We start from the raw sequence: 26,938 nt of genomic DNA on the forward strand, positions 1-26,938 counted from the left end.
ATCTACTGCTCCTAAATACAAGGCAGACTGAATCAGCCAAACTTTCAATAGAGCATGTACTGCATTAAGATGTAAGTCTTTACAAATCTATAAAATGTCTCAATTTAAAAACATAGTCAAGATGTTCAAAACCAATAGTTAAAAAGATAAATTGTTTATGTTAAGAGTTTACAAATCCTGCACATATACGACTTTCCCCAGCTAGAAAACAATGGGCATTGCCCTTGACTCTTCCTAACTCCATGACAGTATTGAGGATTGAGGAGGCACTTGTTACTAAATATTTAATAAAAGTCATTTTGGGGATATTTAGTGGCTTTTTACAAACTGATGTCTCCCAACCCTGAGTGCAAGGATTACATAACCTGAAATGGAATACTGCTGTGAGTGCCTAAGGATTTTTCATATTTCCTTTTGCAAGTCCCACTGGTTTTATCATTTCAATTTCGTTGCTTTTCTAAGCTGGTATGACACGGTGTTCTTCAAAAACGACTGTGCTAGTGTCCACTGTTCCTTTAAACCTCAAAGGACAAACTGAACCCCTCTTATATTCTTATTCTAAAACTTTGTTCCTAAAAAGACAAGTCTTTGAGTACTATGAACATATTAACAAGATTAATTTCCTTCTGATGGGTGCTCATGAAACCCTCTAATGTCATGAAGAAGTCTTTGTTCTAACGGTTGTTTCATTTCTTTTACCTATAGTTGTTTCTAGATGAAATTCATAAAACTTCGTTGCACGTGGTGTTCTGACCAAATCAAAGAATATGTAAAAAGATCCTTATCTGCTGATGTCCTCTTTCAAGAAAGATGAAACTAAATGATGCTAAGTGATGGCGAAAGGGCCAAAGAGGCTATCTCAATACTTCTCAGTGTTAATTTTGTCCTTCACTGGGACCAAATCAAAGTTGCAGTTGAACTGTAGAAACAGCTGTTCTTGGATCAAGCTTCAGAAACTGGACGGTTTGCATTTCCAAAGCTTGCCAACACACCTGCAGAGATTTTGACCTGTTTTATAGTTTGGCCAGAGAAACAAGGTTTTTCATTTGACCTTGTTCAAGCTTTTAAATGTTGCTCTCTTGTTGTTGCTAACTACATAGCTGTATTTGGTTTTAAATGTTCTTCTCATAAATTGTTTATTGTGAATAAAGGTGTTCTTGATCTAAAAGAACTTCAAAACATTTATAAAGAACTAATGTTGTTGTTTGTTGCTTCCATAGTCAATGTGCTCCTGTTATGAATAATGTAATGATTACCAGAAGTAAGCATGAAATCTGTAGAAATTTCCTGTTTGTTGAACTTAGTTCATCCTAGTTATATTCCGACTCCCCCAAGTCTCTCTTGACTTTGGGGAGAACAGCTCCAGTGCATAGCATCAGCACATTCTGGTGATGTTACTGGCACATCAGGCACATGAAAGGGCAGGTCATTCCCTGCCTCGTCCAGTGTATTATCACTACACCTCCTCCTCTTTCTTGTGCTATTGTCTAGCCGGCCACTGGACCTGGATTTGTAAGAGTCGTCCTGCTCAAGCAAGCATTCTGGGGCTATGTTTTTCTTCTCTTCGCTGTTGCTCTTCTGGGCTCTCGTGGAGTTGTTTTCACCCTCAAGCAATGAATATCTCTGCTCATATTCAGACTTCTCCTCTGATTTCTTACGCCCCTCTTTAGAGTGTTCCTCCGTTTTAAAATGTTCCCACTTTGATTCCGAGGTCAGCTGACTTGAGCTAATTTCTTGATAATACACGATGATTTCATCATCATCAAGAGATCCTCCATTGGGGGCAGTTTCAAATGTGGCCATAGATTTCTCTTTCTCCTCTTTGTTTGTGGTAAGGGTTTCACTGAAGCAGTCAGAATCACTACTAATGTTTTCTAAGAAATCTGTCAAGTTCAACTCGACGTCTTCTGACCTTTCAGGTGAGGAAACTTGGCTCTGACTACTGGATTTGGGATATTTCACCTGGTTAGCATGGGTCTTTTCTGACAGGCAGTCCTTTCCATAAGTTGGGGTCAGCTGAACAGCTGCTTCATTTGCTCGGTCCTTGCAATAAGTTTGAAACTCCTGAGAACAAATTTTGGCATTACCCTCATTTGCCTTATTTTGTGGTTTATGCATAGGATCTTGAGTATCAGTCTTTGGCCAGTGATTCTCTTCTTGAACCTGTTCTTTCCTTTGCAAGTTTTGGATTTGGCTCATGCTGGTTGAGTAACATTTGTACTTTCTCAAATTGATTTGAAATCCATTTCCTTTTGCTTGGACAGATCTCTGCCACTGATATGTGCTTGTTGGGTCACTTGGTTCTAGGCAAATAGAAGGATATTTTGGAATGTGATAATAATGATCTAATAGAAAGTCAATACACTCACATGTTTCATAGATTTTCTTTTTCCTGCCAGGGACTGTCTCAAATGATCTGTAGGGGTAAGATATATTATAACTAAGATGGTCTTCTTTCTCAAGAGGCTGATCTTGAATTAATGTAATTTGCAAGGTATTATTACAGAAAAAATTGTGGCTGAATCCATTGGTTAATAATTTTCTAGTTCTTCTTTTTCTACCTAAACGTCTTCTTCTTCTTCTTCGACGGCGGCGGGACAATTTACATAACTGAATCCTACCCCCTTTTTGTTTTCGTTTTCTGCCTGAATTATAAGACTGGTAACCTGGCATTTTCTCCCGATTTTGAAGATACTGAGTATTTAACTGTTCTTTCTTCGGAGTCTGCACTCTGTTCCCCAGACTCTGATTAGCTTCAGGCCCTGCAGCACCTGTTTCCTTTGGGTTCACTGGTATGGATGCCTTCAAAAAATTAAAATAAAAGAGGAGGGGTTAAAAATATGACATGAAAAACTATACAGATTAAAAATTTCAAGGAAAATTGAGATTTCTGACATTATTGTAAGAGATTTCTAAAAACACCCAGGAGAGACCCAAATTAGGAATAATACAGTATTGCACTGAGGAAACAGGTGGGATAAACTTAAATGTCTCAGTCCAATTTGAGCTGTTACTGGTCTATGCCCATCCTTATGTTACAAAGCACCTCATGACCTTCATAGCACATCATCCTTTTTTCATTTGCTCACAAACTAAGGATATAAAGGGGAATAAGAAATGTTCTATAGCTCTCCAAGAGAATCCTAGAACAAGAAGACTGGTGGGTGAAATATGTGTCTGCAAGAGAGTCAGCTGGCTTAAAAGATAACTCGTCTTTCTGTTTTTCACTTCAGCTTCTCCCTGTGCATTGCAGGTGAAGGTGTCTCTGCCTGCCCCCAGTCAGAAACAACATGGCAAAAAGAAAACATGGCCATGACAATGGTTCTGTCTGTGGTGCTTGTGCTCTCTGCTCTGCACAGTGGCAGGGTAGGTGAAAGGTACTCCCCACAGTCTTTCCCCGTGGGAGAGTTTGTACCGTGTTTCCCCTGACACCCGGTGCAAATCAGGACCCAGTGCTTACCCATCATCTGGGAGTAGAATGTGGGGACTGCAGCACTACAAGGTATCCACGGGACCAAGAGTTAGGCATTGCGCAGATTCAAAAAGATAAATTCTTTAAATTGAGTCACCCTCGGTGGTCATTAAGGTAAACTAAAAAAGATCTGGCTAATCTTATTATATGTGCAAATGTAATATTTTTCTGATCCTGACTTCACTGTTTGATTATCCACACTACTGAGAAAAAGACTAAGCCTACAAATATATGCCAAATCAACTCTATCTACTAGTGCTACTTACTCTTTGTACAGTGTTTAAAAAAACACTGAATATGGATTTTGAAATGAATAGTTTGCGAGCCTTTCTGGCCTTTACCTTAGGACATCTGCTAAGTCTGATTATCTTTAGGTCACTAAGTGGGGAAAAAAACTTCCAAATTGGCATTTTCCAAATAAAACTATTGCTCTGCAATGTGAGAAATTCCTTACCAAATACTTTAAGACTAGACTAACATGAGCATGCTATATAAAGTTATCTGTTAAAGGCTCTCCCTTCTCATTTAAACCTGTTGCAGATAAATAGACAAGTTAACAGAAGATGTCAAAACTAACACTGACACCATCCATTTCTTCCCCCTGGTATTTTGTTACATCCATTAGGAGCCTGAAAAAGTAGAAACATTAGCTATACTGCACTGCATAAAACTGTTTTGAAGCTTAGCAACACAAAATGTGTGTGACAGATGACAAGGGTAAGACACAACTCCTTGAGAGAATCTGGATACCCCTTGTGTAAACCCACAACTGGGGTTATTAGAGGTAAATAAAATGCAGTGAATATGATGTGTCTTCCATGGAATCAATTTTAAATAGGTGAGTGCTTAACTGGACAAGCTGTATCTCAGAAAGACCAGTATCTACCAAAACTGAACAACCAACGAATGGAAAGAGCCTTACTTCAATTTTCCTCAGGAGCGCCAGTAGCAACCAAAAGGCCTCCCCCCTCCTCTGAGTCAGCAGGAACTTCTTCGTCCACTCTGAATATCTGGGCTCCCCAGGCGGCTTGTCTCTGGCTCTGTCCCGATGCCTTGGCTGGTGTCTCTCCCTTTCCCTCTGGGCTCGCCTCCTGACCCTGGCCTTCTTCCTTTTCTCCTCCTTTCTTTTTCTGGACAATGATTAAAGGTCAACGGTTCAGAAGGTATTTATTTGGCATTTGTTCTCCTCTCCATTCTTTCCCCACTGCAGGTGGGGAGGAGAGGAGGACAATACCGACAAACAACAGATGATACAGGTTTCCAGGAATCTCTCACTACTGACCTCAGGGCCTGCAGAGACAGCTGAAAGTAAAAGACACTGTGATGCATCCATCAAAGGGGAAAGACACATAATTGAGTTGATCAATTAGAAGCATGTACAGGAGACTTTACACAGAGAATACAAAACAAAAAAACCCAGCCAGAATTCAAAGGAGGGAACTCTAGCCCTCACTTTTTCAAACCACAAGAAGGGACTACTGGACCAGCTTTTACAGGGACGTTTCGTTTTTCTTGAGATCAAAACCTACTAAGAGCTGGTTTAACATAGGCAAATAAAGGTAAGTCAAGGCACTCAGAAAATCTTAAGGGTGAGAACTGGTCCTTCATACATGTTACAACATAGTGCACTATCACAGAAACATACTGGCTTAGAAGAATATAGTTTGTTTTTTTACTGCTATTTTATGAAAATATCAAGTGTTTTGGTTAGGCCTTTATGAAAAGATGGGAAAAGACAAAAAAAAAGATAATTATATGAGTGAGGACTTAGTCAAAAACTGGAGGATTATCTAAATTAGTCAGTCTAGAAATTTGAGGGGAACAGCTAAATCGATTAGGCATAACTTTTGTCCAAGTTTCACAGTCCTGACCACAAGTAAAGTCTATCACCTCACCAGCCAAAAAAGTGAGAGGCACATGGAACAATACTCTTTATCTCTCTTCTTTAATGGCTGTAATTTACATAAAATACTGGAAGAACAATCATGCAAGAAGAGGGGCCAGGAGATAAAACTACTTTTCAGAGCCCTGAAGTTCTAGTCCACTTTTATCTTCTTAAAAAACCTTTGAAAAACCTTGTCTTAAGCTCCTAAATTGGGAAACGATGATAAGCTCAAAGAAATAAAGATGGAGCTCCTTAAATTTGCATGAAGAACTTAGGTCAACAAGAATAGTCCCAATAAATCAATCCATGCCTTCTTGCATATGGGTTAGTTTGACTATTGACCACCCTATGGAAGAAAACATTTTCTAGACCTAAAAAGAGGTGTTTGCTTGTTTAAAGATAGAAAGAGAAATAAAGAGGGACAGACAGGAGGGTAGAGAGATGAGAAGCATCAACTCATAGCTGCAGCAAGCACCTTAGTTGTCCATTGATTGCTTCTCATATGTGCCTTGACTGGGGGGCTCCAGCTAAGCCAATGACCCCTTGCTCAAGCCATCGACCTTTGGCTTCAAGCCAGCAACCTTTGGCTTCAAACCAGCAGTCTCTGGGCTCAAGCCAGTGACCACCATGGGGTCATGTCTATAATCCCACGCTCAAGCCAGTGACCCCACACTCAAACTGATAAACCCACGCTCAAGCTGGTGACCTTGGGGTTTTGAACCTGCATCCTCAGCATCCCAGGCCAAGGCTCTATCCACTGCTTTTTAAAGAAAATATTCTAGATTGGCAGGCTAGGTAAAAGTTAGTAAATTTTAGCTAAATTTGGAGTTTAAAAATTCGATAGGCTAGAATTTTCACTATAAAAATTCCTAGTCCTTATTTTAAAAAAATCACTTCCCAGGCAGCATACTCTGGCTAGTCCCACTATTTCTTATTACTTGTTCTCCTTAACAAGGACACTTACCTTTTTAAAGAATAATTTTTGTTCATTTGAGAAAGAAAGGGAGAGAGAGAGAGAGAGAAAGGATAAGAGGAGGAGGAAGGAGGTGGAAAAAGGAGAGGATAAGGGAGATATAGAGAGAAGCATCAACTCATGTTCCATTTAGTTGTGCACTCATTGATTACTTCTCATACATGCGCTGACTGGGGGTTGAACCCACAATCTCTGGCGTTCTGAGTCCATGCTTTATCTACTGAGCCCCTTGGCCAGGCCAAGGGTACTTTTATTTTAGTGACTTGTTTCCAACTGTTTTTGTCATTTTGATTTTATAACAGCACAATTGAAAGACTATAGGCTTCCCTGGAGTTCTTCAACCTGAACCAATTCCCGCCCCCTCCCCACCTCAATGTAATCTATCAAGTCTAGCCAGTCACCCAAAGGGATAAATTCATAAATCCAAAGTAAAAAACCTCTTTGTTAAAGTTGGTCTCCTTACCTTTCAGCCTCTTCTCTCTCTTTTTCTTTCCTCTTTGCTTCCTCCAGCTCTTGTAATTTTAACCTTTCTTGATTTCTTCTCCTAATAGCTCCTTCACTGAAGTGTCTGGTCTTATCAGACAGAACCTGTCCCCAAACATTTTCAAGTTTCATTATACAGGTTTGCCACTCTGTGCCAGAGAAATAAACTAATATGGCCATGGGTAATTCAAAACCAAATGAATTAAAAATGTTCTCTCGCTATCCCCATATCCATAGTGTTCCATGCTTCTCAACTGCCTTCCAAGCAGTACTGTGGGCTCGAGAATTATCTTTGGCAGAGCTCTGAGGAGCTCACTCCACCATCATAGGTGACATCACAATACTATTACAGGCACAGGCTCTCATAGGCACAAGGTAGGCAGTGGTATATGGCTGACCATTAGAGTATTTGCTATATCTTTTGTCTGACTGAAAAGCTCATAATTTTTAAATGCATGTTTTATTTTTTAATTTATTTTTCATTTTAAAAAATTAATGAATATTTATCAATTTTTTTAAATCTCTATTGATTTTCGACAGAGTGGAGGGGAGAGAGATATTGATTTGTTGTTCTACTTATTTATGCATTCATCGGTTGATTCTCATATATGCCCTGACTGAGAATCGAACCTGCAACCTTGGCTTATGGGGACAATGCTCTACCAACTTAACTACCCAGCCAGGGCTAAAGTGTACATTTTAACATAAGTAGCTTCACACACACATTCATACATAGGAAGCTACTTGAGCTAAAAGTCCAAATTCATGATAAAGATTAATTTAGAGAAAAAGAAGGGTTGAGCAGCCTCTTTTCCTCTGCTGAATTAAGGTTTCAAGAAGGAGATGACTAAGCATTCAGATATCAATAACATGAGTAGACATGAGTAGACAAACAGGTTGATATTAAAAGGAAAAAAATTCAAGTTTGTTGGGATTATGTTTTAGCAATTTACCTAACATTTTGAAAATATAAATTGTGATCCTAATAATAAACTATTCTCCTTGTGATTTCAAACTGCGTGCATTCCTCTCTCTCAGCAATCTGTCAAATAGCATAAGCACATGAGATACTTCCATGAGAGCCATGATTCCCTGAAGGAGTTAGGGCAGAGCCCCAGATTATAACAGTAATCAGTGTAGAACACCAGCTGGCAGCATGCCTGATAGCAAACGAATGTTGAAATCAGAATTATTTTTCTTCCTAAATATCTATTTATTAATGACAACACAAATCTTTACATGAGCTATTGCTCAGAGCCTAGTGGGGTCTAAGGAAATTTTTTCTAGATACTTCCTTCTAGCTTTTACTTAGAACCACCTGAAGAGTGGCAAATAAAAGAAACTCTGGCTACTTATTACCTTAATGTTACATGCCAGAGCTTTCCCATCATCCCCTTTAAGCATCAGCTTCATCCCTCGAAGGGACTCCATGGCTTTTATGAAGTCGCTTGACTCCTGGTACTGTATAAAGGCCTCAAATGTCTGCAAGCCGGAGCTAAAACACCCAAAGCTTCCACCAGTCATCACCTCTCTGTAGGGGTCAAGCATAGGAATATCCACATTCTTGATCTTCCCAAAAGTTTCAAAGACCACCCGAAGAATCTCTTCACATGGCTTCTCTCCACTGGAACCTTTAGGTGCAAACCACTTGCAAGGCAAGCCTTTGAAATGTATGGAATCTGGGCGCTCATCAGTCCCGTCACTGGATGGGAGCTCCTCTTCTTTGGGGAAGTGCTCCAACTCTCCCTGGGCATCCGTAGCCACTATTTTTAAGTCTGTTTTCAAGCCACTTAGCCTGACGATCTTCCCATGTAATTTTGCCTTCAGGATCTGAACCAAACTTTGTGTTTCAGCCTCCCCTTCGAATCGGATGAAGTCCTTCGTACTCTTGGAGAGCCGAACTGTGGTGAACTGATCAGGGCAGATCAGAATTTTCAGCTGGTTAAGAACTTCCCAGTTCGAGAAAGGCCTGATAGATTCTGTACTCTCTGGGAGCAATACATTGATTATCAATTTTGCTATGGGCTTGAGGTAAAGGTGCTGAGATGCACACAGCTCTGTTGCCTCAGAGTTGTCATACACCACTGTGACCGGCATCGTATTCTCAGGACACCTTGGCGGGCAAAAGAGAACATTTCAAACAAATGCAGCAAAACACAGATTTGGATTTTGAATGGTGCTAGCATTTGCTGGACTTAGCTCAAACTGAGAGGGAAAAGTATACTATAGGGAGACTTAAGACAATAGCTTATATTTGTTTAATGTGCATTAGAGGTTTCAAAGAGTTTCCATGTACTGTCTCAGTACCTCTAACTGTAAAACAGAAATATTAGTTTTCGGGGGGGGGGGTGTGAAATACGCGAGTACATGTGAAATCTTCAGAATAGTGCCTGGGACATAAGACATTCTCAATAAACATAAACTATGACTATTGTTTGTACAACTTTATCTCATTTGATTCATAAAGCAACCTGTGGGTGGGTATTCTCACGCTTGTTTTACTGATGGGAAAATTCAGACAGATTCAAGAAAATGAAATCAGTTGCCTATACATTGAGTCCCTAAGATTCCAAATCTCCAATCTATTGTATACCTGATCTCATAATATCATGTCCTATAAAACCTGCTGGTGGTGGCTGTTACAGGGCAAGGGTAAAACCCATTTGGCACAGTCATGAACATGCACCCACACACCTGATTTAGCATCTTTTGTTCAGGTGGTTTCTAAGTCTTATATGCACTTATCTATTCTTTAAAAAAAAAGATTATATTGATTTTAGCTAGAGAGGAAGATAGAAAGAGACAGGAACACTGATCTGTTTCTGTATGTGTCCTGACAGGGGATCGAACTGGCAACCTCAGTGCTTCAGGACGATGCTCCAACCAACCAAGCTATCTGGCCAAGAATGCACATGCACATATCTATTCTAATTACTGCAGTCTACGGACTTTAACTAAACTGAACTCTAAGTTCAAGTGAAGAAGAGAAAACCTTTTCTAATAAGTGACAAAGTAAGTTTGTCCTGTACTTTGGGACTAGAAAACCCCTAAAACATGACTGCTGTGGGCATTTCATATTAACAAACTCTTTTAAACCATCCCAAGGTGAATTATATCACTAATACTGGGAAATGGGAATTTCTTCTTCTACTTGCTGACTTGAAGTAGCATGTCCCATAAAAGACCTTCCCCCACCAAAAGTAGATGTACTCAGAATCTACATCACTTGATTTTTTTTTTTTTTAGCGAGAGAGAGAGAGAGAGAGAGAGAGAGAGAAGGACAGATGGGGACAGACGACAGACAGACAGGAAGGGAGAGAGATGAGAAGCGTCAACTCAGAGTTGTGGCACCTTAGTTGTTCATCGATTGCTTCTCATATGTGCCTTGACTTGGGGGTTCCAGCCAAGCCAGTGATCCTTTCCTCAAGCCAGCGGCTCCACGCTCAAGCTGGTGAGTCTGTGCTCAAGCTGGCAACCTCGGGATTTCAAATCTAGGTCCTCAGCATCCCAGCCCAAAACTCTATCCACAGCGTCACTGCCTAGTCAGCCTGATTTTCTCATTAATGTTAACTTTGGGGACGTTTAGACCCAAATATATATATAGCCAGATGATGAAAATTCTAACACAAAATTTACTACTAACCCTCAGTTAACATTATAGGTACATATTTCTTAACTGTCCTTGAAGGACAGTCCAAGTCAATCCCTTTAAGGAGACAGTTTGCATAAACTGGTTTTTAAAAAGGCCACCAAAAGCAATATCTAAGATATTACGTTCTAGAAATTCTGACAGCAACACCGAACTCTGACAATATGAGCATAAACATGTTCTCCTTCTCTACATTATCAAAATAATAAAATAGAGAAAAAATACAGTAAGTTTGCTGCAATTTGCAGCAATCTATAGCACAAGTAAGAGTCAACGCTAAGCTCCTTTAGGAGAAAGAAGTCACTTGGAATTCAGTTAAGATATACTAACCGCCAAATTCATCTATAGTAGATATATATATATATATATATATATATATATATATATATATATATATTGTTTGTTTTGTTTTTTTGGGGTTTTTTGGTTGTTTTTTTTACAGAGACAGAGAGTCAGAGAGAGGGATAGATAGGGACAGATAGACAGGAACGGAGAGAGAGAAGCGTCAATCATCAGTTTTTTGTTGTGGCACTTTACTTGTTCATTGATTGCTTTCTCATACACGCCTTGACCGTGGGCCTTCAGCAGATGGAGTAACCCTTGCTCCAGCCAGCGACCTTGGGTCCAAGCTGGTGAGCTTTTTGCTCAAACCAGATGGGCCTGCGCTCAAGCTGGCGACCTTGGGGTCTTGAACCTGGGTCCTCCGCCTCCCAGTCTGACGCTCTATCCACTGCGCCACCGCCTGGTCAGGCCTATTTATATTTATTTTTAATTGATTGTGTTGACATGGTTACAAGTGTCCCACTCAATATGACACCCTCTACCCCCCATACCAAGCCCCCACGCCCCATGCAAAGACACTTAACATTCCAACTTCACATCTTTTGCCTTCTCCCCCACCTCCATCCCCCTTCAATAGGTATTTATTTATACAATCTGATATAAAGCAACGTTTGAAAAAATATTCCAGTAAAAGTACAAAGTAATCAGTTTTGTCATGCTCTCCATTTATTCCAGTGATAATGCCTTTGTTTTAGACATTTTAGAATGCTTCCCTGGGATTGAGTTCAGAATCTGGGTTATATTTTTGTTTTAAATAGCCTTGATGAAGGCCTGCTTCAAAATTCTTTTATTATGGATTTGATATTTAGAAATCATCAAAAATTATCTAGAATCAAGAATGTTGGATAAAATGGATTACTAAAATAATGAACTGGCTTATAACTATACCCTTAGAAGGTGATTCCAAGAAAGGTACTGATTATATTTTTCAATGAATGGGTACACTGTTGGAATGGGTACAGAGCTTTGAAAAAATAACAGCTTGAAGGACAACATTCATTTGAATATTATGGTATAACAGTTGTAAAAATGATTCTGATGCTCTAACCCTCCCTGGATCTACAGCCTTTGTAATGTGACTTTGAGTTATTGCTAACAAGAGACAGTCTATTTTTTCCCCAGCCCTTGAATATAAGCTGGGTTGTTTTAGGGTTTGTTTTTGTTTTGTTTTGTTTTTTGGTACCTCTTGTTTTTTTTGTTTTGTTTTGTTTTGTTTTTTGCCAACAGAATGTAGCAGAAGTGATTGAATAGCCCTTGACAGCCTAGTTGTCAAATGGTTCTTACTCTCCTGGAACCTTAACATGCCTTGAGTACAAACCTGGGCTAGCCTGTTGGAGGCTGAGAGGCCAGTAGAAGAAGAGCCCACTTATGACAGATGACCATCCTAGGACAGCTGGCTCCCAGTCAGCCAACCAACTCACCACTGGCACTTGCGTGAGCCCAGCGCAGATCAGCTGGAGCCTTCACAGATCAGCAGAACAGTCCTGCCAACCTACAGGCTTGTGAGAACTAATAAATGGTCATTGCTTAAGCAACTAAGTTTGGAATAGTTTGTTATACAGCAATAGCTACCTGATAATACAAACACACTTTCAATTAGTTTCAAGACATACAATTCCACTTAATAGTTTTCACAAAAATAAAAATTATAAAAACCCATTCTTAAGAGAGTTTTGGAAAGAAAAAAGACACACCCTCATATCTTGCTAGAAATATTGTAAATTAGTTGAATATTTTTCTAGAATAATTTAGCAAGACAAAGCAAGAATTATAAAAATGCTTACTTTGTCTGATCCAGGAATCTGCTCCAGAAACTTTCCTAAGGAAATAATTTTAAAAAAGAACAGGTTCAAAGCTGTTGATTGCAGTGTCATTTTTTATCAAAACATACTATGTATTCATAGAAATGAAGTTCAGAAAATTGAGTTATGATCTTTATGGCAAAGTGGTTTTAAAAGATTTTATTTATTCATTTTAGGGAGAAGAGAGAGAGAGAAAGGGGGAGGAGCAGGAAGCATCAACTCCCATATGTGCCTTGACTGGGCAAGCCCAAGGTTTTGAACTGGTGACCTCAGCGTTCCAGGTCGACGCTTTATCCACTGTGCCACCACAGGTCAGGCCTGGCAAAGTGGTTTTAATAAAACTTTTCTGCTGACTTAATCAAACTTTGAATAGATGCATTTGTAGTCACTCATTTAAAATTATGCTCAACATAAACTGATTTTATTTAAAACTTTAATTTCTTATTGTATTCAAGATTAAATTTACAAAGATTACTAAAAGCGAACAACTTTTAGAGATTGAGGATATGCCTCCTAACCTTCACAAGGGTGACTTCTACACAATAGACCAGGTTTCTCTATTTTAGCCAGCTCTCTCCGCTTTCCTGAAGTGTGTAATAAAGGTTGTCCAGTATATAGAGAAATGTGTCAAATACTATTTTACAGTGTTTAATGTACTACTGTATTTTTGACATTTAAAAAATGGCTATCATTTCCATCTCACAGTGAAGCAAAAATAAGTAGTAAATTTTACAGCAGAGGTCACAACCCAATGACCACATGAACAGCAAGATGGTCTCAGTGAGCAAAGAATACTGAGCAGAGACTGAAGGACACGTCCTGCCGAAAAGGGGCGCTGCTCCTCAGCACCAGCTGCAATGAGGGAAAGAGGGCAGAGTGTGGCCTTTACTCCGAGAGGCCAGAAATCTAGGTTTTTATGTGAAATCTGATTTTCACATGTTGGCAACTGTTTAACACAATTTAAAAGCACTGTGAAGTGTGAATAAATATATTTGCAGGTCTCATGGGCTTGCCAGTCTATGAGCTCTGCTCTATAGTTTATCTTTTCACAGTCATTTCTCCAATGAGAGGACTCTACACCTAGATTAAGAAGCATTTAAGTTACTTTCTTACCTTCCCAAGAGGACCCAGTTGTTTTTCAAAATGAAAAACTGGCCTCCCTTAAAGTCCTCAGCTCAGATTCCTGATTCCCAACAGCAGCAGCAACAAATTAAACATGTTCTTCTTGTATCTTCCTCAGTTGTTCATGGGCTTTAGATCCTAAAACTAAATGTTTATGAACATTTCATTTTAAAATACTCTCCCAGAACAAAGAACTAATTTTTTAATCTTATTTTTAAAAATTATTGAGGCTGTAGTGTGTACCAAGAGGTAAGCTTTACACATATGCCACGGCTTCAATAGCCCAGCAAGGTCACTGGCAACTTTTGCCTGGTCACTAAAAACTGACAGTGCCTGGCATACCGGTGCACAGCAGTGATAATTCCCATTGTGAGGCTTTCTCTTTAAGACCTCAGGCCCCAAACTAACAGACGGAAGTGGAAGAGAGTGGAGAAGGAGGAGGAGGAGAGAATGAAGAAGAAAAGAAGAATGGTAAGGAGGGAAACAGGAAAGGGTAGCGCTGTGCTTACTGACAGGGAAGGATGTCCATGATATTTTTAGAGGGAAAAACAAAATGTAAGTTGTATAATAGTATGATCTTGCTTTTGTAAAAGTAACATAAATATAAGCAATATAAACAGAAGTGGGGGACCAAAGTTCTACCTCCAAAAAATATGCCTTTTGGGATATTGTTCTTAAGCTGGTTATTAAGAACCAAAATACTCAGAAAAAACCTCTGACACCCCCCACCTGTCTAAAGGAATGAACCAGAAAGTCCTGCTTGAAGGAAAACAAGCATTAGAACAGAAACGAAGTGTGGCAGACAGTGAGAACCCTTGCAAAGCCTGTTTGTCACATTCTCCTGTGTCAGACCGTTTCTGAGTGGCCTGGCAAGAATTGTTTACCACGTTTGCCCTTTCTACTCTCCCTGGACTTTCCGTGCTAGCCCTTCGACATCCCAGAACCCTGCCTCCCTCTCCTCTGCCCAAAGTGGCAGGCTTGCTCTTAGTCTACCTATAAATTGGCTACATTTCCTTTGAAGTTCCAGACTTCTGCTCCCTTTCCCCTTTGTCCAAACAGCAGATAAAGCTCAACTGCCTAATGTGCCTGCTGGTCTACAAGCTTATGAAAGTCCCTCCCGTAAATCGGTAATAAAATTTGGACATGTACTCCTGTTAATCTGTCTCACATTAATTTGATTATTAGCTCAGATAGAAGAACTTAGAAGGTGGCAGGAAAATTATTTATTTTTATTTATTTTTTTAGAGCCAGAGAGAGAGCCAGAGAGAGGGATAGATAAGGACAAACAGACAGGAACAAAGAGAGATGAGAAGCATCAATCATCAGTTTTTTGTTGTGACACCTTAGTTGTTCACTGATTGCTTTCTCATATGTGCCTTGACCATGGGACTACAGCAGACCGAGTAACCCCTTGCTCAAGCCAGTGACCTTGGGTCCATGCTGGTGAGCCTTGCTCAAGCCAGATGAGCCCGCGCTCAAGTTGGTGACCTCGGGGTCTCGAACCTGGGTCCTCGGCATCCCAGTCCAACACTCTATCCACTGCGCCACCACCTGGTCAGGCAGGAAAATTATTTTTGAGCCCCCCCCCCTCCCCGCCATACACACCCTTCTACATACAAAGCCTGAAAAGGTGTACATCAAATTGCCAACTGTGTTTCCCCTGGAAAATAGAACAGGGGTATAAGAAAGCAATGGATTTTCCCATTTCACCTTGAACATTTCTTGTTGCTTCAAGTTTTCCATGTTTACAATAAATATGTTAATTTTGTATTAAAATTTTTCATCAAAAAGAGTTAACTCACATAATAACTTTCAAAAGGAAGCAATTCACAACTGTTATTATAAACATGCCCAGAAAAGGATCAAAACTGAGTAATACAATAGCATCTCCCCCCCCTTTAGCAATTCCCCCTCATCTGACATCACTGTAAATGCCGAGAGGCATCTGAACCCATAGCCAAAGATCGTGAGTCATGACAGAAGCATAGGAGATTAGAACAGGATTTTCACTAACAAAAGAGCAGTTGGCCAATTCAATACTACATACATCATAGGCTGCAGAAGTTATTTTTAAAAACTGCTTACTTGAAACAATTGATATACAATAGCATAAAGTAGACTTGTATCAAAAGTGTATTGTGATGAATTTTGACATATATAGACACACCTATGAAAATGCCCATCACCCCAAAGAGTTTTCCTTGTGTTTCTTCATAATCCTTCCCCTGCTCCCAGCAACCACTGATCTGGCTGCAGAATGTCAAAGTCATAGATGATTTATCTTATAATAATAAAAACAGACAGATGTTTCTGGAAAACACTCAGTTACATCCAATACTCAGCTTTAACATATGCTTTCTTCTAAGTCAAGATACTTTTTCAACTCCAAGCTTCAGTGTACCAAAACCTGAATTTAGCTAAACCTGCATAGGACCCTACCTTGCTTTTTAAAATAGGTCTAAGAAGGTCTGTGCTCTTCTCCTCACACAATCCATGTTTTTAACCTCATTTAAACAAAATAAATATTTTAAACTAATCTATTTTAATTACAACTATTACTTAGTAGATATACTATATTTATACCAAAAGAGATAGAATCACTGAGATCAAGTTATTAGGTTAAGACTTAAAACTGATTCTTTATTATATATATAATTTTATTTTTTTAATGGGGTGACATCAATAAATCAGGATACATATATTCAAAGATAACAATTCCAGGTTATCTTGTCGTTCAATTATGTTGCATAACCACCACCCAAAGTCAGATTGTCCTCTGTCACCTTCTATCCTGTTTTCTTTGTGCCCCTCCCCACCCCCTATCCCTCTCCCATTCCCCCCTCCCCCCCCCGTAACCACCACACTCTTATAAATGTCTCTTAAAAACTGATTCTTTAGAACAATGTAATTTGCTCTCTAAATCCCCTTTTAATATGTCTGTGCTTCAGTTAACAGCATTGGTAGAATTCATTAAAAATGTTCCCACCATTTTCTTTCTTTTTTTTAAGATTTTATTTATTCATTATAGAGAGGAAAGAGAGAGAGAGAAGGGGGGAGGAGAAGGAAGCATCTACTCCCATATGTGCCTTGACCAGACAAGCCCAGGGTTTTGAACCGGCAACCTCAGTGATTACAGGTTGACGCTTTATCCACTGTGCCACCACAGGTCAGGCCCCTCACCACTGATTTATTTTTATTATTAATTTTACTAGGGTGACATCAATAAATCAGGGTACATATGTTCAAAGAAAACATGTCCAGGTTATCTTGTCAATCAATTATGTTGCATATCTATTACCCAAAGTCAGATTGTTCTCCATCACCTTCTATCTAGTTTTCTTTGTGCCCCTCCCCTTTCCACAAGCTTGGGAAGTTCTCATCTATTATTTGTTTGAATATGTTCTCCATTCCATTTTCTCTCTCTTCTCCCTCTGATATACCTATTATTCTTATGTTATTCTTTTTGATGGAGTCAGACAATTCCTGTAGGGCTTTCTCATTTTTTTTTAATTTTTGAGTCTCTTTCTTCTTCTCTCTGTTGTGCCTCAAGTTGCTTGTCTTCTATTTCACTAATCCTACCTTCTATCCGGCCTGTTCTATTAGCTAAGCTCGTTACCTCGTTTTTCAGCTCGTGATTTGAGTTTTTCATCTCTGTTTGATTTGTTTTTATAGTTTCAATTTCCTTAGTAATATACTATTTGTGTTCATTGAGTTGTTTCTGAGCTCCCTAAATTGCCTTTCTGTGTTTTCTTGTATATCTCTGAGTATTTTTAGGATTTCTATTTTAAATTCTCTGTCATTTAGCTCCAAGGTTTCCAATATATTAAATTTTTTCTCCATAGATTTTTCCTCATCTATCTGTGCTACCTCTCTGTCTTTTGTATCCATGATATTCGATTTACTTTTACTTAATGGCATCTGAGGGTGGTTTCATTGATAGTATTAATGAGAATTAATAAACAATAAAAAGTTAAAAAAAATAAAAAAGAATAAAAAAATTATTATTCCCCTCCACCCCCTTTTTTTTTTTCTCTCCTCTCCTCTCCCCTCCTTCTTGAGAAAATCTTGTGGTGAATTGTGAATTATATTGTGCTAAATAGAACAAAAACTAACTATAATGGAGGGCCTGAGTTGGGGAGAGATGATAAAGGGGCAAAAAAGGGTGTATGTACCCACAAAATGCTAAAAATGAAAAAATTTGGTCAAGAATAAAATGATTTGCTTTTAAGTGATGGTTGACTAAGAGATATGATGAGAGGAATAAGAGGGAAACAGGAAAAAAATTTAAAAATTACTATAGTATTTAGTGGGGCAAGAACTAGATAAAATGGAGAGCCAGGGTTGGGAGCACTGCTAGTGAGTTAAAATAGCGAAGTAAAAATCCCCCAAAGTGCCACAAAGAAAAATTTGAGTCCCAGATAAAATAATTTGTTCGTGATTGAGGATTGAGTGAGAGGAAAAGTAAAGGAGAAAAGAATAAACTATTATAGAGGGAGAGAGAAAAAAAAAGAAGAAAACACAAAAAGAAGAAAAAATAATAAAAGGAGAGAGAGAGAGAGTGTGTGTGTGTGTGTGTTAAGGGTTTTGGAGTGCAACCCTCATAGAGAGAAAGGAAGAAGAAAGAAAAGATAATGGGAGATGTAACACTTATGTGTAGTGTAGTTCAAGGAGAGGGGAGCGTAAGACCGGCAGAGAATTAAACGACCAAATTGGAAGAGACAGAAAATAATCAAGGCAAGAAGATAAGAGAAACAAATGAACAAATATAATAAAATGGGATAGGTTATAATGTCTGTGGATTATTCTTGATTTTGAGAGGTTATCTTCTTGCTTTTTCTTTTCTCTCCCTCTTCCTGGTCAGTGACTCTGTACCCCGGGTTCTGCCCCTGTGGCACGCTTAGGTAGAGGTTTGCAATTGATAAGTCTCTATGGTGATATCATATATTGGGCTTCAGTCTCGTTGGCAGTCAAGGCTAATTGGCATTTGCAGGCTCCGCCAATGAGAGAGTCTGTGTTCCTGGAGCCTCTTTCCTAGTCTTTCCTTCCTGAATTAGTAGCCTGATGATCCAGCTATGGGGTTGCTGCTGCCTCTGCCTGGATAGTAAGAGGCTCAAAGAGCTGGCAAATCTCCACTCTATTCCCACTCAGCGCAGGACTCTGGGTAAGGCTCAATCAGTCAGAGCCGCTAGTATATTCAAGCGGGGCTTCGGCCCACACAAAGACATCTGATTCTGCCCCTCTGTCCGGAAACATGAGCGCCCACTCCTGGGGGAATCTCTCACCCACTATCTGTGCTCGCTGACCAGGATATCCGGCCTGCCGCCTCTCACTCCTGGTGAGGTGCCCCACCCACACGGAAAAGTTCCAGCATAGGAAATTTCACTCCCACTCACTCCCCATGCGCTGCTTTTCGGGGTGCAGGGGTGACCTCAAAACTCTGGTTTTGGCCCACAGAAAGGCCTCTGACTCTGCCCCTCTGTCCAGGAACACGGGCGGCCACTCCCGAGGGAATCTCTCGTCCACTCTCCGCACTCACCAACCAGGAGATCAGGCCAGCTGCTTCTCACTCTGGGTGAGGCACCCCGCACGCACGGAAAAGTTCAAGCGTAGGGAATTTGTTCCCGCTCCCTCCCCATGGCCACTTTTTCAGGGCACAGGGGCGACCCTGAGATTCAGCTTTCGGCCCACACAAAGGACTCTGACTCTGCCCCTCTGTCCGGGAACACGGGCGCCCACTCCCGGGGCTCTAGGAGGAATCTCTCACCCACTATCTGCACACACCGACCAGGAGATCAGGACTGATGGCTGTCCCAAGTGCCTTTCTTTGTCTGGTTTGGTGCGAGCGTTAACTTGTGTTGACTGGGTTGCCACAAGCACAGTTTTTACTCGGCTTTGATGTCCGTGCCACAGCCTGGTTCGGACGTTTGTGCCACAGTCTGGTTCTATTCACACCCTATGCCCGCCTTAGTTCCTATACTTTCAGTTCCCAGTGAAAGCAGCCCTTATTTAGGTTAGTGAGGAAGGCAGAGTGTTTCTTCCTCCTTATTTCCTTCGGGGTTGATAATATATTTAGTCAATTTTCGCTCAATCATACCTTCGCGTTTAGTGTGGAACCTCTGGAGGCTCCAAGGATAGAATTTTCTGTCTCTGGTTGAAGATCTTGTTGAATTTTGGGGGATATTTATCAGTATCGCTCCTTACGGTGCCATTTCTCTCACCACTGTTCCAACCATTTTCTCCAATCACTGTCATATGCATCAATTACTTTATTCAGCAAAGGATTAAGAGCCCAGTATAAACCAAGCCTTGATGGCAATGAATACCAAATGCCATTGTTGTGGCCTCCATATATTATCAGAAAACTAAATTTTAATAAAAAATTTTAAACTATTCCCATATTCTATTATGTTCTACCCCCATGACTTCTCCAGTCTCTCCCCTGCCCCAACCTCTGCCACCGCATATGCATGTCTTTCTTCTTGCCTGGTTAAAAACACCACTAAAATCACTTTTATTTAATACTTTTGTGGAAGCAAGTGAGAGCTCCTGTAATCTTAAAAATTATAGTTATTCAATAATGTTTACAGTGTGCATTCCAGCAGTATCTTGTGTACACAGCTTTACCGAAGCATTTCACTCCACATGCTCCCCAGGCCAGAACATTTCTAACAGGTTCTCAAAGAATATGGTTGTCTTCTCTAGTCATCTGTCTCCTTCATCTTCCTTACCTCTATACCTAGTAGCAAAGCTGACTTTCATAACAGTAGAATAAGAGAAAAGAGAAAAGGAAACAGTCTTTAGATGTTCTCACAGGCTAGAATGGTTGTTTTAACCTGGAGTGAAAATTCAATTCATCCTGTACAGTCTGCATTCAAAGTCACCCCAATACTCTTTCACTTCAGAAGATACTAAAGAGATTCCTGCTACATCTCTGGTTTTTTATATCAGTAATAGAACTTTAAAAACACTTGAATTGTAAGCAAAGTACCCATCATTCATTCTGTCTCAATTTTTCGCTTTCATAAATAGTTGTACTCAGAATGCTAGCAAGGACATTTGAAAGAGGCACTTTAAAAGAAAAAAAACAGTGACAAAAATATATAGGACCATCTGCATGACACAATATCGTCTTTCAAAGTAGTTCTTCACTATCTTTCCTTTACTCCAGGCTACTGAACCATAAAGTTAGTTGTTTTCAAAGCATTTAAGATGTATAAAATTATATTAACATATTTTTATAGTCAGTGGGACAGCCAAGGTGTATTTGGGTCAAATCAACCTAGCCAACTGACAAATTTCTATCTAGTACAGAATCCCAGTAAGCCTTGACCAAACAGAGCTATTCCCTGGCTCTTCAGTCAAAAGGTTGCAGATGAGCCTGACCAGGCAGTGGCGCAGTGGTTAGAGTGTGGACCTGGAATGCTGAAGACCCAGGCTTATCCGGCTTGAGCACAGGCTCTCCAGCTTGAGCGGGGGGTTGCTGGCTTGAAGCCCAAGGTTGCTAGCTTAAGCCCAAGGTTGCTGGCTTGAGCCTAAGGTTTCTGGCTTGAGGAAGGGGTCACTCACTGTGCTGTAGCCCCCCAGTCAAGGCACAGATGAGAAAGCAATCAATGAACAACTAAGGTGCCACAATGAAGAATTGATGCTTCTTATCTCTCTTTCTTCCTGTCTGTCATTATCTGTCCCTCTCTCTGACTCTCTCTCTCTGTCCCTGTCAAAAAAAATTAAGGCTGACCATATACTCGGATTTTAAAAAAAATTTAAATCACATCATTGAAATGAGTGGCCCTTAAGTGTTGTAGTAATAGGATATAGCCAATATAGGACTCACCACATGACTAAATTCTTAAATTAAGACAGTCCTAATCCAAAAAAACTTGAAACACTAATTAGAAAGAATATATGCACCCTATGTTCAATGCAGCATTGTTTACAATAGCCAGGATTTGGAAGCAGCCCAAGTGCCCATCACTAGATGAGTGAATAAAACAGCTGTGGTACATTTACACCATGGAATACTACTCAGCTGTAAAAAAAAAAAAAAAAGAAAAGAAAATCTTACCTTTTTATGACAGCATAGGTGGACCTAGAAATTATTATGCTAAGTGAATAAATGAGTCAGATAAAGACAAGTATAAATTTTCACTCATATGTGAAATGTAATCAACAAAACTAACTAACAAATAAAAAATAGAAACAGACTCATACAGAAAACAGACTGACAGCTGTCAGAGGTGAAGAGATTAAGCAAAAGTAAAAATCTTATAAACACAGACAGCAGTGCGAAGATTGCAGGAGGGACAGAGGGTAGGGGGAGGTGGAGCATGGTAGAGGGGATAGATATTGACTGATGGAGGAAGGCTTAACTTGGGGTGGTGAACACACAATGCAATATACAGATGATGTGTTGTAGAACTGTGCACCTGAAACCTATGTAATTTTATTAACCAATGTCACCCCAATAAATTCAATTTACAATATGGTTGTAAAGGGCTTATTGGGGCACTGAAGGCTTTAGGGACAGAAAGGAAAGGACTTTTGGAGGTCCACAGCCATTCAGCAATAAGAAGTTTATGACCATGACATATAAGCATCTTACTGAATCTCTTCTACCACTGCTCAAAGAAAATCTGCTTTAAAGTAGAGTTTAGTATGGGATATTCTGATCTTGAAATGTAGAAAACCAGATTCATGTTAATTTGTCTCTGGGAAACTTTATCCCCTGTTTTCACTTCCCTGTTTTAAAAGATCATATTAATGTTTCCTTTTTTATTTTGAAAGAGAGTAACAGAGAGAGAGAGAGGAAGGGAGAGAGAGGGTAAGAAGCATCTACTTGTAGTTGCTTTCACTTTAGTTGTGTATTGAGCTTCTCTCACATGCCTTGACCAGGTCTGTGCCAGTGTTCCCTTGCTCAAGCCAGCGACCTTGGGCTTTTCATGCCAGTGACTTCTGGCTGGTGAGCTTTGGGATCATGTGGTTGATCTCCTGCTCAAGGCAGCGACTGCACTGATGAGCCTGCTCTCAGAGCCGGCAACCTCAGGGCTTTGAACTGAGAACCTCAGCGTTTGAGGCCTACCTTTTTTCCCCTGCACTACCACCGGTCAGGCCTAATGTTTCCTTAAGTGATAATGTATGGAAAAGCAAAGTGTTTCCAAAACTAATAAAAAAATAAACTAACCTAAAAAAAGGTTTGTATTAAGCCTTTCTGCATTTACACAACTCTGTTAGTGAGTATGAGTCACTCCATGATGGCAAGGGAAGGAGAAATTTTTTTAATATGCACAGGGCAGTCACATACCCAGCTGGCCAGTTTTTTGGTCTTCTGCACCTTCTTTAGCACCAGGAACACTTTTGTTAGAGAATATGTCTTTCCAGACACTTCCAATCAGAAATACTGATTTATACCTTAGATTAATTTACTATAATGCTACTGAATTAGATTCACTGCTTTCTCTTCTTCACATTAAATACACAACAACTATCAGGGATTTAAAGGCATGTGGCTGAGTATAGTCCATATTTTTGCCTCATTCACTGAATAGTCAGAATATTACTGTATTTGTGGGAAATGAATATCATAAAGTCATCAGTGTTACTTCTCTGTTTTATCTTCACAACCTGAAAATTACCAGCAAACTTCCTGCCCACACGTCGCCACCTACAGGGCAAAAGCAGCCTTTTCATGGAATTGTGCTTGACACTAAGTACTTTCTGAGAGCAGCAGTATTTCCCAACGTTTTTGAAATACCAAGGTAAACTTATTTGAATACATGTCCCACAGAATAGGATATTACCAATACCTTACAGCAAAAATGCGATCAAGGGAGGAAAGACTGGAGAAGCCACAATTCATGGGAATTCTTCTTGGTGGACCGCTGTGTCACAGCATCCTAATCAGAGAGAGGTACAAAGTCAAAAGTGGATGAAATGCAATAAACAACAAGGAAAAAATAAAGAGAATGAAGAACAAGAAAACTGGATATGTAGGTATGTACACATGATTTTTGATGGGTAGTATTTTGTCATTTTGTGTCAGTGTTGGAAATAATAATCTTTTCACTTGTCGAACATCTTTTTTAGTACTTACCTATGCAGGCAGGTAGGTAGGTACTGAGGAAGGTCTGGTGATATTGTAGGGTGAGACATGGTGTATACTCTTAAGAGAAAGAACTACCAATACAATGTAATTATCTTGTTTAGAGGAATGCCTGTGATGAAGTTGGGACAAAAAAGAGGTCCATCTAAAGGGGTCAGGGAAGCTTTTCTTACCAAATTCTTGAGCTGAGGTTTGGATCATGATCAGAGAAGAGTCAGTTGGACAAATGAAGAAGGAACAGGAGCCAGGCATTTAGCTAAAAGAATCAGTGTGTGCAAAGGCATGGGAAACACTGTGTATTTGGTTTCAGAATTATAAGAAACAGCCTTTGGAAGGCCAGAATTGGAAGAGATTAAGCTGAAAAAGAGGACACATTACCTACGAAAATGTATTGGTTCTTACCTATTCAAAGTGTACTGTTTGAATACAGGTTTTACCTGTAAAGCTGTAGAAACAGTCTGTCTAGAGCAGGGGTAGTCAACCTTTTTATACCTACTGCCACTTTTGTATCTCTGTTAGTAGTAAAATTTTCTAACCGCCCACCGGTTCCAAAGTAATGGTGATTTATAAAGTAGGGAAATAACTTTACTTTATAAAATTTATAAAGCAGAGTTACAGCAAGTTAAAGCATATAATAATAATTACTTACCAAGTACTTTATGTCGGATTTTTGCTAAGTTTGGCAGAATAAATCTATATAAAACAACTTACTACAGTTAAATCTATCTTTTTATTTATACTTTGGTTGCTCCCCTACCACCCACTATGAAAGCTGGAATGCCCACTAGTGGGCGGTAGGGACCAGGTTGACTACCACTGCTCTAGAGGTTGGTTTATACCATAGTCCACTAGAGACACTTAACAATTATTTTTCTTCCATTGACTTGGGGTGGTGAACACACAATGCAATATACAGATCATGTATTGTATAAATTGGGCACCTGAAACCTGTATACTTTCATTAACCAATGTCACCCCAATAAATTCAATAAAAAGTTTTTTTTTTAATTATTTTTCTTCCCTGAACTGAGCCAAAGGAGAGCTGTCAATCAGTGCACCTCTAGCCCCAGGGGACAGCTCAAGCAGTGAAATGGAACTGAGGCACTTGTAGAGAATATCTTTGAAGATGAACAGGATAATGTCACGAAAGTAGAATGTGACATCCCATTAGGGGTGTGTACTTGTGTACTTCAGGACTACCTATTGGCAGTGTGTTCTCAGTATAGCTAAACATGGGCAATTTTTCTGTGTTTTGGTTTACAGTAATTTTAGGGCAGACTTGAGAAAATGAAGATATTTCTAAAAATGCTGCTTCATTGGAGTTTGGAGGTATTATATTGAAGAAGGACCCATGGTATCTCCAGCAGCACCCAAACCACATTTTGTCACCTTCCTGTTTGTTTGTTTTTTGTTTTGAGTTTCTTTCCTTGCAATTATTGCCATTTTCACTTATTCTCTTTGTATAATTCATCCTTTTTTTTTCTTTTTTTGCTAGAGGTAGAGCAGTGGGCATGCAGGATTAAAAAGTAGGAACTCTACTCTGGCCAGTTGGCTCAGTGGATAGAGCGTCAACCTGGCATATGGACATCCCAGATTTGACTCCTGGTCAAGGCACACAGGAGAAGTGACCATCTGCTTCTCTCCCCTTCCCACTCCTATTCTCTCTCTCTTCCTTTCCTACAGCCAGTGGCTCAATTATTCTAGCCTCAGTCCCAGGCGCTGAGGATAGCTCAGTTAGTCCCAGCGTGTCGGCCTCAGGCACTAAGAATAGCTTGGTTGATTCAGGCATCAGTCCCAAACAGGGATTGCCAGGTGCATGCAGGAGTCTGTCTATCACCCCTCCTCTCATTAAAAAAAAAAAAAAGAGCTGTAACTCCCCTTTGGGTTGTTTTGTTTTATACTCAGAGATAAGGTAAAATTCCTTTACGTTCTAAGGTTACATTTATTTATTTATTCCATACTGAAGGAGAATCAAAGTCATTCTTCCTAGGAGGGGACTTTTATGCATATAGAAGATATTGGCAGTTTACCCAAAAGGCAATACTATAGGAAAATTCTTATTTAACAGATTTGATGGTTCTAGCCTTCTTAGCTGACTAAGATATTTTTAACAGAATGCAGTATATCTGTGTGTATGTTTTAAAATTTGTTTAAAAAAATCAGAGGTTCTGTGTACTTTGTAGTTATAAGCAATAACGAGTCACGGGTAGGAAGGAGATTGCTTTGTACAAAAGGGTTGTTTCCTGGTTCAAAAGCTTTGCTGCTGGAGGTGGTAAATATATATTGTATTGCTTTACTGTATTTTTTTTATTGGATGAAATGGTCAAAAAATAAGACAACTGTATATTTACAGTTGTCTGCAGGAAGCATGTGAGATTTGCACATTTGCAGTTATAGATCATGACCTGGTTTTGGCACCTGTTTGATAACAACATCAGATACCAATATAGTCAAAACATTTCTCATTTTTTATGTCTATAGCAAATTTCTATAAAAATTCAGTACATAGAGAAATACTGTAGAAACTCTATAAAGTTACTACATATTTGGTTAGATATTCTCCTTTCATAGGGATTTGCATTTTTCACTTTTCTTTTGAAAGAGTTCGACCCTTTCCCAAAGAATACCACTACTACTCTACATACACTACCAGTATGATAAAGGGCGTCACTAAAAAAAAATTTGCACAAAAATTTTTTTAAAATGATTGCCACATCAAAAAGTAGGAATAAGTTCATTAGGATCATTACATATTGCCAAGTTGTTCTCCTGAAGGATTAAGTCAATTTATCATCCCTTCAGCAGTATTAACATGCCCGATTCCCACAGAGCCCCAGCAGCCTGCTTACATGGAGTCTTTGTCATTTCTATTTCTGCTACTTTTATTAGTATATAATGGCAATTTAAAGTGGCTTTAATTTAAATTTACGTTTTATATAGGCCAAAGCTCCAGCCAACCTTTACATTGATATTCAACTGCCTGTTCAATGTCTCCAAGCCGAATGTTTCATTTGCATCTCAACCTAACAAATGCAACAGAACTCTTGGAAATCACCTAGTGATTCCCAGCTCCCTGACGGAGACATCCTTCCCCCATGCGTTCACACTCAAAGC

The 26,938-nt window shown here is 39.6% G+C and overlaps 1 protein-coding gene across 1 annotated transcript; it reads right to left on the bottom strand.

The window, feature by feature from the left end:
- Window positions 1–1,288: 1,288 nt before the first annotated feature.
- On the bottom strand, window positions 1,289–8,910 carry LOC136386076 (A-kinase anchor protein 17B-like). Its single transcript, XM_066357395.1, has 4 exons — window positions 8,173–8,910; window positions 6,794–6,918; window positions 4,395–4,602; window positions 1,289–2,802 (listed from the first exon to the last, which is right to left on the bottom strand). Exons 1-4 carry the CDS (start codon window positions 8,908–8,910, stop codon window positions 1,315–1,317), a joined length of 2,559 nt encoding a protein of 852 aa, XP_066213492.1. The 3' UTR covers window positions 1,289–1,314.
- Between the last annotated feature and the right edge of the window lie 18,028 nt (window positions 8,911–26,938).

Source organism: Saccopteryx leptura, chromosome X, assembly GCF_036850995.1.
Source record: "Saccopteryx leptura isolate mSacLep1 chromosome X, mSacLep1_pri_phased_curated, whole genome shotgun sequence".
NCBI classification, from domain to species: domain Eukaryota; kingdom Metazoa; phylum Chordata; class Mammalia; order Chiroptera; family Emballonuridae; genus Saccopteryx; species Saccopteryx leptura.

What these genes read in the sequence shown, in the direction of transcription:
- LOC136386076 (XM_066357395.1), bottom strand. Translation starts at nt 8,910, where the DNA reads ATGCCGGTCACAGTGGTGTATGACAACTCTGAGGCAACAGAGCTGTGT. An exon ending in CTCTGGCATGTAACATTAAG is followed by an intron (nt 6,919 to 8,172) that starts GTAATAAGTAGC and finishes GTTTGGGGACAG; the next exon opens with GTTCTGTCTGATAAGACCAG. An exon ending in GAGAGAGAAGAGGCTGAAAG is followed by an intron (nt 4,603 to 6,793) that starts GTAAGGAGACCA and finishes ATCATTGTCCAG; the next exon opens with AAAAAGAAAGGAGGAGAAAA.